The sequence below is a fragment of the Oncorhynchus gorbuscha genome, linkage group LG06 (genome assembly GCF_021184085.1).
Source record: "Oncorhynchus gorbuscha isolate QuinsamMale2020 ecotype Even-year linkage group LG06, OgorEven_v1.0, whole genome shotgun sequence".
NCBI lineage: Eukaryota > Metazoa > Chordata > Actinopteri > Salmoniformes > Salmonidae > Oncorhynchus > Oncorhynchus gorbuscha.
Genome location: NC_060178.1, coordinates 38,055,426 through 38,074,680, shown reverse-complemented (window position 1 = coordinate 38,074,680; position 19,255 = coordinate 38,055,426). Strand labels below are relative to the sequence as shown.

General features: G+C 43.6%; 1 protein-coding gene across 15 annotated transcripts in view; it reads right to left on the bottom strand.

Moving 5' to 3' along the window:
• LOC124037908 (receptor-type tyrosine-protein phosphatase F-like) overlaps positions 1-19,255 on the bottom strand; it is a 448,750-nt gene that overhangs the window by 7,765 nt on the left and 421,730 nt on the right. For 11 of the 15 annotated variants that reach the window (XM_046353139.1, XM_046353141.1, XM_046353147.1 and 8 more), the window contains 7 exons: positions 14,472-14,504; positions 12,371-12,468; positions 4,513-4,636; positions 3,649-3,824; positions 1,507-1,626; positions 1,133-1,287; positions 52-337 (listed from right to left, as the gene is read on the bottom strand). In XM_046353139.1, coding sequence (XP_046209095.1) covers positions 52-337; positions 1,133-1,287; positions 1,507-1,626; positions 3,649-3,824; positions 4,513-4,636; positions 12,371-12,468; positions 14,472-14,504 — 992 coding nt within the window. The remainder of the gene's footprint in view (positions 1-51; positions 338-1,132; positions 1,288-1,506; positions 1,627-3,648; positions 3,825-4,512; positions 4,637-12,370; positions 12,469-14,471; positions 14,505-19,255) is intronic. The other 4 variants (XM_046353145.1, XM_046353146.1, XM_046353150.1 and 1 more) reach the window with 1 other exon arrangement.

Genomic DNA, 19,255 nt, shown 5'->3' with positions numbered 1-19,255 from the left:
ACAAAGCAGGGCTGTTGCCTTATTCTCAAACTCCATGTTTTCTTACTCTACCTTGAACTCTAGCTCCATGGCGGAAACGGTGCCTCCGGGCGTGACCTGGGTGAGCTTCTGGATGTGTGCGTACAGGTTGCGTGCAGGGACCTCTGTGTTACCGCAGGTGGCTGCCTCTAGCAGGGCCTCGTGGATGAAGACGTACTGGTCCTCCGTCTGCACCATGTAGTTCCTCTGAGCTCTCATACACGTCACATGACCGTAGATATCCACAGACTTCTCATGCTTCATACGCTCCAGCATGGCTTCGATCACGATGAAGCAACCGGTCCGCCCTACACCAGCACTGTGGGGACGGACAGAGCACTGTAACTATTACACAGACAGGAAACTGTAACTATAGAGCCATGTACAGTACACTGACAGGAACAAATGGAATAAAAAGGAATGTGTCACATGCGCCAAATACAACCGGTTGTAGACTTTACGGGGAACTGCTCTCTTTTATGAGCCCTTCCCAACGATGCAGAGTTTCAAAATAATGAAAATAATAATACAAATCAAATAGTAACATGAGGAAGGAAATAAATACACAAGAATGGAGCTATGCAGTATACAGGGAGTGCCAGTACCAGATCAATGTGCAGAGGTACAAGTGCCAGTACCAGATTAATGTGCAGAGGTACAAGGTATTTGAGGTAGATATGTAAATGAAGGAAGGGTAAAATGACTAGGCAATCAGGATAGATAATAATAAGAGTAAAATAAATAACAACAGCAAATGATGTGTGTAAAAGTGTGTGTATTGTGTGTAATGTGTGTGTGTGTGTGTGTGTGTGTGTGTGTGTGTGTGTGTGTGTGTGTGTGTGTGTGTGTGTGTGTGTGTGTGTGTGTGTGTGTGTGTGTGTGTGTGTGTGTGTGTGTGTGTGTGTGTGTGTGTGTGTGTGTGTGTGTGTGTGTGTGTGTGTGGATTTTGTGTGGGAAAAGTCACATATCTTTGAGATGGTTCTGGTTTAGGCTTATTTCCACCAGTGGAAAGAGCCTCAACAGCGCAACTTCAGTGAACCCTGTTCTTGGGCAGTTTTATTGACTTCATTCCAGGTGTTTGCAGTGAATGAGATGTGTCTGAGATGGGGGTTACCTGCAGTGGACCACCATGGGCCCTGCATCTGTCGGGTTGCAGGCCTTGACCCTGCGCAGGAAGGCCAAGGTGGGGGTGGGGTACTCAGGCACTCCATGGTCCGGCCAGGCCATGAACTGGAACTGACGAACCTCTCTCTTCTCACTGGAGCCATTCTGGTAGAGCAACGTATCAGAACACCACAAACGCACACTGGTGGCCACATTCTGCGTAGTCTCTATGACAAACATTTATATTTACAACACCGAGTTAGCTAGCAAGAGATTTGATAAAAGCTCGAGAAAACATTCCGGGATCATTGCCCTCCAGCTGGTCAAGAGCTGGTCACTCTTGGGCTACAACACATACTATACCTCTACATGTGTGGCTCTTACCTTATAGAGGGTGAAGGTGCGTACGCTATAGGTAGCCAGCTCCACAGTGTCCAACATGGTCACCTGGATCATCCCATAGGTCTCTGTACCACGACTGGGCCAGTACTGGTCACACTTCACCTGTACACACACAGGCAAAGAACAATGAAGTTCAGCCTCAGTGTAGAGCAGTGTTACTGACACTGCAGTTACAGTAAAGGAACAGTGGTAAGGACTAGGGGTGATAGAAGGGGCTAGTGTTCGGGTAATGGGACAGTAAGGGACTGGGGCTGATCTAAAGAGAACAGCTTGAGCTGCTTCTGCTCCACTGTGTAATTTCCCCTGTCCTGGAGGATGAGAGGAGACTTCCACTCGCAGACACTGAACAATGAATATCTCTGAGCATAGCTTTAGCCTAAGAGCATTGACACAGAGTTACAGTAGGTTGATAGGAAAGGGACTAAAGCTGCCTGAGGGGCCTAGTGTTTTGGTGAAATAGGACAGGGACCGAGAGGGTTAGTGCTATGGGAGAGGGACTGAGGCTAAGCGAAGGATGACAGCTTGGACTGCTTCTGCTCCACTGTGTCATCCATGTCCTGGAGGGAGAGAAGGAGAGAGAAAGAGGGGAGAGAGTGAAAGCAGAGAGAGTTTGCCAGCTGGGTTCAGTGGCCCATCTCTAGGGCAATCTAGGCCCAGGGATCCTAGCCAGCATGACTGGTGCCTCTCTTCTCCTCCAGACCTCTACGTCAAAGGGCCATTGGTCAGGGCTTTGTGATTGGACAGCAGCCTGGTGCTCCATTGTGAGGGGGCATTGTGAGGGGGCATTGTGATTGGACAGTCTGGTGGACAGTAGGGTCACCACCTGGATACATTCCAATGAACATCCCAAACACACACAGTCAAGAGCTAACTGGTACATTTCTTACAAACACAGACCATGTACACAGATAATAATATTCCTTTTTAAATTTTACTGGTGTTTTATGTTGATCTGTTTTACAGGAACATTTCCCAACATCCACCCAGACTAGTGCCAGTTGGAAATGGCTGCTGTCCCTAAAACTATTGAAGGTTGGTACTGTGCTCTGGTTGTTCATAGTGAAGGGGGTGTCACTGCGTCCCGGCCATCCCCATGTCAGTCGCTACGGACAGTCACATAAATTATATTCTATTCTATTCTATTTCAGGTCCTCCCCTCCCGTTAATTTCCTCTCTAGTGAGACTGATAGTAAGGGGTGAAAATTGTCATGTGTAGATGGCTACAGCTTTTGTTAAATTAATGTCAAAAGTTTAATTATTTAGCATTATAGGTAAGCCTAAACCTTTTCCTAATCTTAACCTAATACCCCTAACCTGCTGCATAAATTATCCTAAATCTGCTACGAAAGTCAATTTTGACAAAAGCTGTATTCCTTCTAGACAAAACCGGTGAAAATGGAGGTTATCAGAGGACACAGCGGTGGGGTTGGGATATTACCAGCAGACACCCTGCTGTGATGATGATGACACACAGGGGCCAAGATTCAAAGGTGAAAGGTAATTGAATGATGAGTTGACCCTTCATGGGGCCAGAAAGAGAGGTGTGTTGTTAAGTTTGGCAGGAAGCTGTGACACTATGGGATGACCTTTAGGTACAGAGTTATTCATCCTGCTAGAGAAAGTAGGTGTGTGTTGGTGTGAGTGTGTGTGTGCGTGACACATTTCCATCTGTCTTGCTGCCACCATGCAGTCAAAGTGTCAGTTATTTACAGAGTCTATTCAAATACCTCAATTAGGATTTTGCCACCTAACAGTCGACGCTCACACCTTCTGTCCATTAGAGAGCAAGGGTGAGACTACTGGGACTGTTACAGTCTGTGAGTGCAGGGTCAATGACAGCAGAGGGTGAATCAATAGTCAGGACGTGTGTGTGTGGGGGGGATTGTGTGTGTGTGTCCTGAGACATTGTGTGTGTGTGTGCGTGTGTCAGCAGGTAGCCTGGCGTTTCAGAATGTTGGGCCAGTAACCGGTAGGTTGTTGGTTCGATTCCCAGAGACGACAAGGTGAAAAATCTGTTGATGTGCCCTTGAGCAAGGCACTTAACCATAATTGCTCGGTATAAAAGCGTTTCCTAAATTACTTGAATGTAATGCTGAGACAGTGTGTGCGTGTTCAGTCTCTCACCCTTGACTTCTCCTCCAGCCTGGTCATCATGACAATAGTGTTGGTCCTCTGCTCCCACACCATCCTCCAGAAGTCACTCAGGGTTTCAGGAAGCGGGCCCTGTGTAGCGATGTAGTCGTTCTGCTTCCTGTAGCCGTCTATGTAGTTAGCGTTGATGTAGTCGCTACCTGGCACTCCTGGTGAAGGAAGGCAGTGTTAGGAAACATTCGGCCTGCATCCCAAATGGCTCCCTACATAGTGCACTTATTTTGACCCCCCCCCCCATAGCGCAATGGCACTCCATCACTTCTTCCCAAATGGCACTATCTCCTATAGTGCGCTACTTTTGACCAGGGCCCATAGGGCTCTGGTCAAAAGAAGTGTGCTATAAACAGGGGATAGGGTGCTATTTGGGATGTCACCTAGCAGGCTGGCAGGTTTTCAACACGGTATCAACACCCCCTTCACAGCATGAAACAGCTCCACACAGCACAACACATTAGAGAAGAAAGACACATCCACAACCAGTAGGATGCAATGACATTTATATCACTGACTGACTCCAAACTGAGACAGACGGACAGTAAGTGAGGGAGAAAGCATTGTCACACCTGGGGATTGGGTTGAGAGATATATTGTTGTGACATGTCTTTGCAGTGGGTAGGAGCTTACTGTCTGCAAACTTGGCTTTGGATATTCTTTATTGAGACACACTTAGTTAATACCATCACAATACCTCCCACCACCCCTCCCTAAAAAGCTAAACATCACCTAAAAAACTTTTTATTGACAGGTGCTCTCTTATTTCATAACACATTACCTCCCCGCATCCAGTTATTAAAAAGCGAAAACACTTCACAACAACAACAAATCCACCAAACATACCGTCGACGGAGGTGAGGATGACCCTGGAGTGGTCGTAGGCGATGACATTTGCATAGCGGTTCTTTGGCTTGTTAACTTCCAGGTTAGAGTGTTCCCACGTGAACTGCTGGCCAGGGTCTACGGACTGATGAAGGGGGGATGGAGTGAGAGAGTGCAAGGGAGAGAGAAGAAGGGAGAGAGAGAGAGAGAAGGGGAGAAAGAAAGAAGGATAGGGGGAAGGAGAGAGAGATAGAGAGAGGAGGAAGAAGAGACACATTGTAATTTTTCCTGTCATATTTCTCAAAACTCAATAGCCTTGCAGTGTTTTGTGAGGAAAGTAGGTTCGGTATGTTTAATTCTAAAGGATGATGGAGGCACCAGAACACCAGAACATTCCCCATCCTTTTCAATGTCTGTTCTGTAATAAAAGCAGCCCTATGTGATCCCACAGCACTCTTCTGTTTGAGACGGGCTGTTTGAATACATAAAATCACCTCTCCGTCGTGGCTCTACCATCTCTGGGCCACCTAATGGCCAAGGAGAGCTGTGCTGATGAAATCAAGAAGTCATGGAGGTGAACAGAGCCGAAACAACCTCTATCAGTGTTCCTGAATCTATCCAGCCTGAGGTCACGACCTCCAAGCCCTTCCACACAGAGAAGGGAGAACACTCAGGATGAATTTAACACTGTGGTCGAAACCACAAACCTAGGAAATAGGAAATATCTATGCTGTAACAAGCTAGTACAAATCAGATGTACTACTGTATCCTCAAATAAGGAAGACGAAAATAAGGAGGCTGTCCAGAGACCATTGAAAGAAGTTGAAACAATATTTACTGGTGGAACAATGTAGTATAGAGTACAGTACAAATACATACAGTATATAGATGTAGTCTATACTACAGTATGTGACACAGTGAGGGAGAGCTGAACATATGGTAGGCAGGGCATGGGTAAGCCATGGCTACGCAGGTTGATGATTCATCTGAGCCCTGTATCGATCCCTGGCACTGGACAAAGGCTCTGGTCCAACTAAATAATGACAGACACTACATTGTTATTCATTATTGACCATTCTGTTCTGATCACTGATCTCACATCATACTGAAAAACAAATACATACACTCTCCCCCAACCGCATCACTGTCTCGCCTCTCTCTTTCACCTTCTCGGTCTCTCTCCTTATACCCTCTCTGTCTTGCCCTCTTTCTCCCTCTCCTCTCCCTCCTCTCCCGCTCCCTCTCTCTGCCTCTCTTCTTCGCTCACACACACACAAAGAAAAAGGCTGCACATTCTGGTTGTTTCCTCCTGACTGAATGGCTGGCTGAGAAGGCATGTGGGACCTGTCTGTCTGCTCATATCAATGACAATGGTGAGAGAGGTTGAGCGCACATCTTATTTAACAGCCTGTTAGGCAAAGCTTTTGCTGCGTTGCTTTGACAAACAACACACATTATTGCTAATGCGCCCAGTGGATGTGAATATCAGTTACCGTGGATGCCACTGCAATCACGCTCTCTCCCCGACACCGCCGCATTTCCATCCCTCTTAGAAACAAAAACAGGCACCCACAAAACAAAAGCCCAGAGGGCCGCCACCATGTGTACCTCCGTGAGGAAGAGATACCATGCTAACGCTTGGCACAAGAGGCTGAATTTACATAGGCGAGGAAAATTTACTTTGACATTTGAAGAGCCCTTAGCTTGTTTTCCACTAGCTGTGTGTGTGTGTGTGTGTGTCTGTTTTCCACAAGCTGCATCCTAAACCAGCAGCACGGTGATGCTTCAAGAATAGCTCCTGTATTTCAGCTGATATCAAATCCTGTCAAGACACTTCATACAGTAACTGACTGTGGCCCAAATGGCACAATATTATTCCATATATAGTGCACTAGCTTTGACTTGAGCACTACGGACCCTGGTCAAAAGTAGTGCACAACATAATGCACAGGGTACCGTTTGTGGCATACACTACTTATATTGTGTCTTTTGTGATGCTTAAAATACTTCTATATTGCTGCTTCAGTTGGCAGGTGTACTATTCTGTGTCCATAACAAATACATGTTTTATTTAAACAGCTTCTCTAAGGAGGGTGATAATACATTGCAGGATCATAATTAGCTATTTCCCTGCTAACGTGCACAAACACACCACCCACACGTGCACTGATACAGTACAAACATGCTTACACACACACACACGCACACACACACGCACACACACACACACACGCACACACACACGCACACACACACTGTTAGCAGAGTGTAGTGAACAAGCACACGTTTTTATTCCAGTCAAATAACAGCACAAAGTAACATAAAATGTGCCCAAAACACGGAACATAGACAAAAAAGTAATGCACGTAACAATATCCACAATATCAAAATACACGTAACACAAACAATCCTACACACAAACATGGGGAACAGAGGAATAAATACATTTGATTTGATTGGGGAATGAAAACCAGGTGTGCAGGGAACAAGACAAAACAAATGGATACATGAAAAATGGAGCGGCGTTGGCTAGAAAGCCAGTGACGTCGACCGCCGAACACCGCCCGATCAAGGAGAGGAGCCGACTTCGGCGGAAGTTGTGACGCACGCACGCACGCACGCGCTCACACACACACACACACACACACACACACACACACACACACACACACACACACACACACACACACACACACACACACACACACACACACACACACACACACACACACACACACACACACACACTATGGCTGACAGTGTCTGGCCGAGTGGCTGAAAGACATTGTTTGCTGTCTTTATCAGACTTATGTAATTTCAACAGTAAATTACTGTAGAATGCACAGTAAAATACCTTAAACGTGTTTTACAGAATTAATGATGGTGCATTGTGGGAAACTTTTGTGGGCTGCGAAAGAGTCTCTGGGACATTAACATATTTTAAGGATTGCCTTGTAAGAGGCTATATTTGTTGCACCAGTGAGTGAGAAACTGCACAGAATACACTAATATATATTGTATTTCAAGAAATGTATAAACCTTGTCCTGAAAACCTACAGTATATTACTGGCCAAATGTTGCCAGAAATGTTACTGTAATTCAGAATACAGTACCATACTGCCTTTTGGAGCTCCAAAAGCATTTTAAACATGAGTGAGAGTATGATATTGTTTCTGATCCATTAACATATTTTGAGGTTTGTCTTGAAAGAGACTCTACATTTGTTGCACCCGTTAGTGAGAATGCTGTACAAAATTAACTGATATGTGGGAGTAGTTCTGTAAGAACTTAATTTATCCAGGGAACAGATCAGAGTGGGAGCAAGTCTCAAACCTTTAATGGTTGAGTGGCTAACCATGTCATTTTCCTCTGTTTTGCCATGTAATCACTATGAGTTTCGTAGTGATGGGAAACCGAGGCTTTTTGAAGGCTTCGGCGCTTTCATCAAATTGTGCCAAAAAACGGTTAAATACTCTAAGCTTCATTATCTGTTCACATTGCACATTAGTGACATCTGCTGGTCAGAAGCATGCAATTATCACAGGTATTCTTTCTCTGTTTCAGTCATAATATCATGGTCGTTGGCTTAAGTAGCCTATAATCAGTTGGAATACCAGGTTTGCATCTTACATCATGCTTCCATTTTTTTGCCTTCAAGTTTACTCTTTTTCAGAAACTGAATCTATGGCATTATTTAGGATGCTTAAGACAGAAGCTTATACTAAATAATGCAAATTGTTTTAACAGAAATGCAGAAAGAACAATTTTCTAAATAGTGTGCCTTCAACCAAGACTCAAATGCATACCCCCACATCAGTGAATGTTCCATTGTTCCCTACTCTACCTGCTAAGCTACCGGTCAGGTGAAAAATATTTTGTACAAAATCATAAATATATATAAATATACTGTCCAGTCAGTGTTTGAAAGCAGCTTGGAATCTAAAAAACCCACCGGAACCAGGATGAAATCAGTGGAATCTCGCATTTTGCAACACATGGTTTGAGAAAAGTACGTGATCAAACTAAGCTTTGTATGTCATTGATTACATACTTCTGATAAAATGATACACGCATCGGTACACTGCTTCGAAGTTAGCTTCTTAGCGATTTCAACTCATGCCTTAGATCTCTGGTATCAAGCATAACATCACTACAGGTTGGAAACGTTTGTTAACAGTTACAGAAACATTTTTACTTGCTGTAAGGACAAGTGCACCCGCTAAATGACCAAAATGTACATGTTTAAATGAAAACTTGCAAAGAACACTGGGTAGTATGTCACTGGGTATTTACAGTAATATGCTGTAATTGTAATTGGTACTGTTAATTAAATTACAGTAACATTTTTGGTTCCATAAAATGGTTTTCAGTAGCTGTTACTGTAAAATTAAATACAGTAACTTACCGGCCAATTGCTGCCAGTAAGTTTCTGTACATTTTACAATAAATGTTTGACATAAATAACATCACATCCAGGCCCTCGTTGAGTCAGAGGCGCATTCTGGAGTCGGGAGACAGGTGCATCTCAGGTTGCCTCCCAAATGGTAACTTATTGTGAGTCATGGTCCAAAATAGTGCACTGAATAGGGAATAGGGTCCCATTTGGGGTGCATACTCTGTTGTATCTATGATAAATACAGCAAACAATGTCTTTCAGCCACCTGGCCAGACATTGTCAGCCATAGTGTGTGTGTGTGTGTGTGTGTGTGTGTGTGTGTGTGTGTGTGTGTGTGTGTGTGTGTGTGTGTGTGTGTGTGTGTGTGTGTGTGTGTGTGTGTGTGTGTGTGTGTGTGTGTGTGTGTGTGTGTGTGTGTGTGTGTGTGTGTGTGTGTCAACGTGTAAGCGTGCTGTAATTTATGTCAGCTGTCGACAAATCCACAGAGGGAAAAACAGACACACGGGCTATACAGTAGATCGAACGCTCTAGACGTGTTAAACAGACCTATTGTTTGCTATAACTGAAGAAAAAAGCATTTCCCATTCTTTTTCAGATGATATCCTAATCTAGCGAGGCACACTAGGAGGTGATTGTGTCTGGTGAACAGCCTGATTAATACCTGCTGTCACTCCCCAGCGTACATTACCAGACAAGTCCTCTCATAAATTGTTCGCAAATTCCCAATCCTAAATTGTCATCTCTGCGTGAATCTACGCTCCCTGAACATATGGTGTTGCTTCCTTCCTCTGTGTCAGCAAAAGGCATCAGTCCCCACTACTGAGGAAACGTTTGAGTTGGACAACATGTGACAAACAGAGTAAGGCACAATCAACTAACAACTGTAATTGTTTTCACCTGTCTGAATACAGCTCAGGCAAGGAGAATGAAGAATTCCTTAATGAGAGTCTTAGAAGGCAACACTCACCACTCAGTAGCAGGCAGTGATCATGAATCACTCATTTTAGGCTTATGAAGAAAGGTGTGTGTGTGTGTGTGTGTGTGTGTGTGTGTGTGTGTGTGTGTGTGTGTGTGTGTGTGTGTGTGTGTGTGTGTGTGTGTGTGTGTGTGTGTGTGTGTGTGTGTGTGTGTGTGTGTGTGTGTGTGTGTGTGTGTGTGTGTGTGTGTGTGTGTGTTGCCCATATAAACCAGACTGAGAATTTTAGCTCAGATTTTTTACTGGCTATTTGAATAATTCTACTTAATAACAAAGTGGGGGAAGGGGGGTTCAAGCTTCCTAAAGTTCAGAATATTACTGTATTTTGTGTGGATACAGCATTCTCACTCAAGAGTGCAACAAATATAGCCTCAAATGCACGTCTTAAAATAAGTTAATAAGCCAGAGAAGCTTTCCAAGCCCACAACATTTTCCAACAATGCACAATCATTAAATCTGTAAAAAGACATTTAAGGTATTTTATTGTGCGTTCTACAGTGTTTTACTGTTGAAATTAAAGAAAAGTTTTACAGTGTGTGTGTGTGTGTGTGTGTGTGTGTGTGTGTGTGTGTGTGTGTGTGTGTGTGTGTGTGTGTGTGTGTGTGTGTGTGTGTGTGTGTGTGTGTGTGTGTGTGTGTGTGTGTGTGTGTGTGTGTGTGCACGCATGGTTGTGTGCGCTTGTCGTTGTTGTTTATGGAACCTGTCTTCAGATCCACCGAGGGAAAAACAGCCACACAGGCAATGCAGTGAATCGAACGCACAAGACATGTTAAACAGACATATCATTTGCTATAACTGAATGATGCAGCAGCGACACAGGGGTATTCAAAAAGCGTCTCCCATTCTTTTTCCCGATGATATCCTAATCTAGCGAGGCACATTAGGAGGTGATTGTGTCTGGTGAACAGCCTGATTAATACCTTTCGTCACTCCCCAGCGTACATTACACAGCCAAGCCCTCTCATAAATTGTTTGCAAAGTCCCAATCCTAAATGTGTCATCTCTGCGTGACTCGACGCTCCCTGAACATATGGTGTTGCTTCCTTCCTCTGTGTCAGCAAAATGCATCAGTCCCCACTACTGAAGAAACGTTTGAGTTGGACAGCATGTGCCAAACAGAGTAAGGCACAATCAACCAACAACTGCCATTGTTTTCACCTGTCTGAATACAGCGCAGGCAGGGAGAGACATGGACTGGCGCAAGGCAGCACTCACCACTCAGTAGCTGGCAGTGATCATGAATCACTAATCGTAGGCAATTAAGAAAAAAGGTGTATGTGTTGCCCATACAAACCAGAGTGAGAATTTTAGCTCAGACTTTTACTAGCTATTTGCATAATTCCACCTAATTGCTAAGTTCACCCTTTAAAATGACAACAGTTGACAAAGTCTGGGCTTCTTTCCCAACCCTCACCACTGAAACATAATTTAAACAGTATGCATAACCTATTAAAGACACTCACAATACTCTGACGACTACTACACTTTGAGTGGTCATGACCGTATTAGAATTATACTTATACAAATGTGTGTGTTAGAGGCCAATCACAGACTCCCGCTCTATTCCAAACGGCAGAACGAAGTGTGTGTGTAGATGAGCAATGTTCCAAATAGGCCTAGCTTGTGCATCACTATCACTAACTATCACCAGAGAGGAAGAGGTGAAGCGAGAGGATAACTTCTGTCCAAAATCTGCCCCTGCTAGATAAGCAGATCTTTTTGCATGGAAGTCTATGAGAGAGTGTCAAATTACATGACGCTTATGTGATCAAATAGCATAATGTCTAGGTTGTTACAAATGCACTCTTATAAGTGGACACACGTGCCATTCTGCAACTTAGTTGTGCTTGTTGTTCACACACGTATCTGCTCTCTAACTGGCTAGAATGGTCCCACCTGATCTTGTCTCCTGCTGCCTGCCTTCCATATTTTAGGACATGTATTTTCATTGTTAGAGTGGTTACTTGAACATCTTGTCAATATAATAGATAATCTTAGCTATCACGAGCCAACAAGAGTGAAGAAATTCGAGGCAGAGACATAAAGACACCATAGAGACACCCCCAAAAATGTTCTGATTGGGGAAGGCCCACTCTGGTCTGCTTATTGAGCAAAACATCTCACTGGCTCAGCATAATAGAATCCGCCCAATGGTTGCGTTCCCCTGCCGAGACGTTCTATGCATCAACCAATGGTTGCGTGCCACATCATCGACTGTGTCATCGACCACGAAAGGGTTCTACCTGGAACCAAGAAATGTTCTTCAAAGGGTTATGGGGACAGCCGAAGAACCCTTTAAGTTCCTAAATATCACCTTTTTTCTAAGAGTGTAGTGATAAAGACAGCCAGTGGTTGCAGGGCAGTGTGTGAGCCATAATTAAAGTGTCAAGCTAATCTGTTGAGAGAGACTATAGATCTAGAGACTACAGAGACTACAGTATATGAGTGAACTGAGTTGTAGACAGCCAGTGGTGATCAGCAGGGCAGAGCAGAGCAAGGGGAGTTACCTCATACTCCTGTGAGAAGCGGAGTCCGTCGTTGGCCTTAAGTCGCTCGATGTGGTTAGCAAGATCAGTGGTGGAGATGAAAGGGTGCTCCATCATCCCTGAAGGAGAGAGGAAGAATGTTACCTATTTACAGCGGTACATAAAACTTTCCAGAAGCTATGGATGAAAAGTACAACACAGTGTGATATATGGACGCACACACACTTGCAGCAGGTTGACGTTTATTGGGATGAGAGTGGTCCTTGAGGCAGAACTGAGCGATTTCTGCTAGATGTGCCAGCTGCAAAGTCAAAATTGGCTATATTGTAAACATTTATGAAAACAAAATGTGCTTTTTGATCCTAATTTACGGTTAGGGTTAGGCATTAGGGTTAGCAGTGTGGTTAAGGTTAATGTTATGTTTAAAATCAGATGTTGTGACTTTGTGGCTGTGCAAGCTAGTGACCGTTCTGCAGAGGTGCCTCCAGAACAGGATTCATGACGAAAAAGCTAACCTGCACACATGCATGCACACAACAGACATACACACACACTGAATGTGAGATATGCAACCAGTGAACTGATGCAAGTGTGATGACAAAGCACAGAGCTCATTGAGAGTGGTGATATGGAAAGAAGTGTGTGGAGAGAGAGAGAGAGAGAGAGAGAGAGAGAGAGAGAGAGAGAGAGAGAGAGAGAGAGAGAGAGAGAGAGAGAGGATGTTCTAAGCATCATGCTTTAACAACAGGTCACTTTCCAATTTTCCATGAAATGGTAAGTGCAAACTATCCCTTGCTATAGCTACATAAGACCAACATCTTAATACATTAATCATGATATTGTCACAAAGCAAAACAATACTTTAGAAGATATACCATATACATTTGCTACCAGGTGATATATAGCTATTGATCCTGAAACGAATGATGCTGAAATTGTAACCTCAAAGTGCGGGACTTATAAACAGAACACATACAGGTACAGTATATCATCTTTTTCAGCGGTAAAAGAGCTCAGGGATTGATGCAGGAACAATCTTTCATCTCTGCTTGTCCTCAAAGCAATAGCAAATGGATTATCCTCCAAAATGACCGGACAGACCGAGACACAGACACCACTAAACAACAAACACAGACACAAATGTCTCAAACATATAATATTGATTCAAATAATACATTAATTATATCATTGTCAATAGAGGCTCTATGCATATTACTGCGTTCTTATCTTATTGGCTTATTATTAAAGACCCTAAGCTCTGACCTCTTCTATAACCCCTGACCTCCCACAAACAGCCATCCAATCAAACACTGTGGATAGTTCTCAGACAGTGGTGACAGGCAGCAGTTCTGAGGCCAGCCTGTCGAAAGGAAGTGACACAGCTAGTGGGGATGAGGGGGGAGGGAGTGCAGTGGAAGGGGGTGGGAGGATCCAGCCGACTGAGCTACAAATCAGATGCTCACAGAGAAGGTGCAGCTAGCATGGAGCTGAGATGAGATGGCCTTAGTGGGTGACATACAGAAATCAGCAGTGGAGGATGAATAGAGAGGGTGGAGGTGGGTGTTCTTGGAGGAGGGGGGGGGGGTCCAACTCAGCTCCCAAAGTAGCACCATTACAACACTTGCTGTCGGTTTTGGTGCAACAGTCACTGACTACATAAACTACTGTATGTACAGATCAGGATCAGTTCTAACACTAATAAGTAATTGATGGGTAGTTATATTTCTCCTATTACAGCTCAGACTGTGCCTCAGGGGGAGTTGAGATATGCAAGAAAAAAAATCACATTTCCAATTTACACATACATATAATCCACATTTGTACATGTGTGAATTGGAAATGTGTTTTTTTGCATATTCCAACTCCCCCTGAAGCACAGTCTGAGCTGTGATTGTGCTACTGAGAGAACTGATGCAGAGTGACTCAGAGATCAGAGAGAGAGAGAGAGAGATCAGAGAGAGAGAGAGGGAAAGAGATCACAGAGAGATGAGAGAGAGAGAGAGAGAGAGAGAGAGAGAGAGAGAGAGAGAGAGAGAGAGAGAGAGAGAGAGAGAGAGAGAGAGAGAGAGGGAAAGAGGATATGCTTAAATAGGTAGAAAACACGGGAGGAATGAAAACTAACTTGGAGTGTTCGGACAACTGAGGGCACTGGTACCTGTGGGGAGAAGATGGGGGAGGTCGGTGTGTCATACTCAACAGCCAATACCAGAGGTATCATTCATGTTAAAGGGGGAAGAGAGGAAAAGGAGGGGAGAAGAGGGTAAAGAAGGAGAGAGATAAAGGGGGATAGAGAAAGAGCACCAAGGTTTTCAGAACTGAAGAGAGTCAGTTTGTTAGGCTGAAACTGAGAGGAATGATGCAATTCCAGGCGGTCTCCATCCATGACAATAGCCTGGATCCAAATTGAACTGTTCGATTTCACCTCATGGTATTGGGTCCGGGCTACCATGACAGTCCAAACGTACCCTGACACATAACTGTCTTAGATATAAGACAGACTATACTGTATGTACTACTACCCTATATTAAAGTATCATAGAGTGTTTTATTATGCAACAGAGGCATCGATAGTGAAGAACTGAGCTATTAGGACACGCCTGATGTCTAGCGCTGTTCTTCATTGTTGTTCATGAAGGACACACAAGGTAAGAGGTAACCTAGTCAACAACATACCTGCCTCTATTTATGTAAACAACATCAGACAGGTCCCCCACTGCTAGAGACCCACAAGCTGCCCATCTAATAGCACATTACTAGAACAAATACTAAACAGGATCCCTGTGAAGGATCTAGCTTCAAAACACCCCAGCGTGGAGGGATGGAGGGGAGAGAGATGAGATGAAGGGTTAGAGAGAGAGAGAAATAGAGAGAGAGAGAGACGGCATAGAGTAAGAAAGAGTGACAGCAGGAGACAGAGTGAGAAAGCGAGAAAGAGGGCGAGAGAGCGCACAGGAAGAAAGTGCTAGAGAGAGAGGAGATGAGGAAGCACAGAAAGAAAGGGTGAGTGATTCTGTGGGCTTATATTCGAGTTCAACGCTGCTACCAAATGGTAGTTAATTAGCAAGCTGGGTCATTCCAGCCCATTAGAAGAGACACAGAGGCTGTGTCCCAAATGGCACCCTGTTCCCTATATAGTGCACGACATTTGACCAGGACCCTGCTTGCCAGTTATTTATTTAAAACATACGTTTATTTGCCCGCCCGGCTATTAAAAAGGACAGGCAGCTATTTGAGACAGCTTTTAATTGAAGTTTTACGGTATGATAAGAGACCATTTAGTCTTCTTAAGGTCATAAATGGAAGTTTAGAGGGAGAGGACATCTCAACTTTCAGACTAAAACCAGTGCTTTGAGTTGTCGATCGACAACAAGTACCTTCAATCCTCAACTACAGTATCTCTCTTTGCATAGAGTATACCAACTTCACCTCAACCCAAGTACTACAAATACTACAAGATTGATATGATCCTATACATTAGGCCTTGTTAACTTACAATCCTTCTCATCCTCAATCCTCCCAATATAACAAAGACAAGATGATGACATCCACACAGAAAATACTCCAGTTTTAAAAACAAAAACAAATAACACTGAGAAAGTGTGAAATTAACACACTGCTTAATGTATTTCTGAGAATACCTTAGCTTTCGAGTAAATTGTAGTTACCACCCATGACTGTATTTGTTTGTGACAGAGACATCATTGCTGCATTTATCCATTTTTGGTTCCATGGACTTCACCAAGGGAGATCCTAATTGAATATGTTATTATATATTTTTTTTAAAGACATCCTTCAGTGATTTTTGAACTTCTCCCGTTGAAAATAAATATCCCAAGTATAAAATACAGTCATGTCCCCACACTAAAGGGTACACAAATGATGTTTTAAGCAAAATAGTGGTGTTTAGACACAACTGAAAACGTCAAGGAGTAGGGAATTCAAAAATTGGTTTGATGGTATTGTGATGTCATCTGCCTCCCCCCTTGCCTGAGGAACAATAGAGAGCAATAGTAAACAAAAGAGAACCCCCCCCCCCACCCCCATTTGTGCTGTCCTATGTCATGACTTAACTGTACCACCTATTGAGATGTGCCTTTTGTTAAGTAAATCAGATGTTAAATCATGTGAAAAGGAGACTGGAGTGCCACTTTAGCACAACACCATACACATTTTATAAGGCTTTACGTTGAGTGCCGAGTTTTACCCAAATACAGGAGCCTGGAACTCGTACACATCACTATGAACCAAAACCATGACAATCATTAACATGTTTCCCAGTAAGCTCTATTGCAGTTTGATTTTTCAAAATGGTTTGTTTCATTATCTGTTTGTGCATGTGCATGTGCATGTACATGGATTAATAAATTAATATTATGCCACTCAAATAAAAATGACAAATATTTTCTAAACTGATCCAATATGTTACTTAGAATTATTGCACCTGTTACTGAAATTGCTGTTCTAGTTGAGATGCTTTAGCTCAGGTCTCGCCCACTTCGTTCCTGGAGAGCTACCCTCTTGTATGTTTTCGCACCAACCCCAGTTGTAACTAACCTGGTTTAGTTTATCAACCAGCTAATTATTAGAGTCAGGTATGCTAGATTAGGGTCGGTGTGAACACCTATAGTATGATAGCTTTCCAGGAACTGGGTTGGAAAGTCCTGCTTTAGGTAGTCTCATAGTGTAGTCTTCCCAACACATTCTGAAAACAGGTTCCAAAAGTTATATTACTACACTTGCTGGATTCCAATAGCACATTGTGACGGCCCTGAATTTTTCTGAACTGTCTCAGTGCAGCTCCTTCCAATTGGGTGTTTTCCCTTTAATTCCCTATTAAATAGCCAGCATCAGCTGCGCAAAAGTGGGGTTGTGATGGAGACATGAATGAGGATGTGTTCAACCCTCAGTTCTGAAGCTTCTCCATTCCGGTGTTTTGTTGCCGTTTAGCCTAAGAGAGTTTACCCAGGATCGAATCCACTCTTTGCGTCCGTGGACTACACCTCTCCGTTCGACTGACTACAACCTTTTTGTATATGGTATTTCATTTGTTTTGATGTCATGTATAAGGTGATGATTTATGTAGTTAGTTGTAGTTGAGGACTTAGTAAGAGTTGATACGCGTTAAAGTTCTGTAGTAAAATATTGTTATATTGATTGTATGATTAATACTGGGTTTACGCTACACTTGAATGAACGGACAAACATCCGGGCTGGACTCTTTTTAGGTCCGAGGTACAAGACATTTCTGGAGGAACCAGAACTCATTGTGTTATATTATTATATGTGTGTGTAATCATTGATGTTGTTAATACAACCCACGCAAAATAATATAGTTGTTTTTGAAGTTCTTTCCAATGTTTTAAGGGTTTATGAAAAGTTTATTTCCATCCTGACTTTTAGATAAGTCCTTTGTATTAGTGTAGACTTGACGGACCAGATGGGACTCATTCCCTCCCAAACCAAAAGGAGAAACCAATGTTTTCTCTGGTAGGCACAACTTACCTGGCACCCCTATAAATAATAACCTCAAGTCAAAACCGTTACATAAAAAATGGCACCCCAGATGGGACAGCTCAACATTGAGCACTAACCAAAGCAAATATTTTGTGTGGAATTAAAACAATGGATTCACCCCAAGATAATGTGTTCATCCATGTCATACCTGTCACTGGGAATACACAGGGCCATTCTGACCATCAAGCTGACAATACAAATCATAATGTGAATGGAGATAATGGAGTTGATTTGGGCCAGAGCCATGGAAATCTGAATGCTCGGTCTGGACCACAGGCCACAGGAGGTCTAACCAGTTACTCACTTAGTGACATGGATCTGTGTGGAAGTACTGAGCTAGCCCTCCCTCTGACACCCAACCTTCCTCCATTGTCTGGTTTATCTCCAGAGGTTGTAGTCTTACAACTTCAAGGTGACATCCTTGATATTCGTCGGACTCAACAACATCTCCAAACTCTTATCCACCATAAATTAAAATGTCTGAGGGAAGAGCAACAACAGTGTGCCATGGAATTCAGAAACTCACTGAGCACTCTAACCCATACGCTGACAGAGCTCATTGAGAGTGGAAGACGGGAAATTACTGGTGCCATGGACAGGCAGTTTGACTACCAACTAAACCAACTCACTGCCACTCTCCAATGGCGCCTGCAACATCACCACACTGAGGTCCTAAAGGACATTAATTCTGTTTTTTCTCCCATGGTTAACACTGTAGACCACTTGCAGACAGAACTCTCTAATTGTGTTAAAATGTTGGATGACGTGTCTGTGGACATGGCCTCCATTAGGCACAACTCCTTACACAGGGTATCTCTGGTGTCCACTTCTGTTCAGACCACTGAGGGCCAAGCTGGCACCTCTGAACAGCCAAGAAAAGGACATGCTGCAGCCACCCCTTGCAGGATGCAATCCACCATGCATCCTGGTGTTCATTTTCATGGTCCGATAACTCCCTCCCCCTCTACTTCCTCAATCCCTCCTAGCTCGTTTGTTCATGGTGATATGAGTAGACGTCATGTGGGGGCGATGCCCATTAAATTGCAATTTCCCACCTTTGGGAAAAAAAGATGACAGTCCTGATCCATTAATGTATCTAGAATGATGTCATGACTTTCTTGCCCTCAATCCCCTGGCTGACGAAGAACTTCTTGCCACATTGAGGAATGTGTTGCATGGTACAGCTCGAGACTGGTGGGATGTTGCACGTCTCACCACTACCTCCTGGGCTGACTTTGAGGCCAAGTTTTCCTCTGCATTTCTGTCTGAGGACTACACCGATGAATTGGCAGACAGTGTCAGAAATCGAGTACAAAGAGAGAAAGAGAGTATCCGTGACTTTGCATACGGTTACCACTCCGTTTTGGGGCCATATGGAAAGCCCAACAGGAT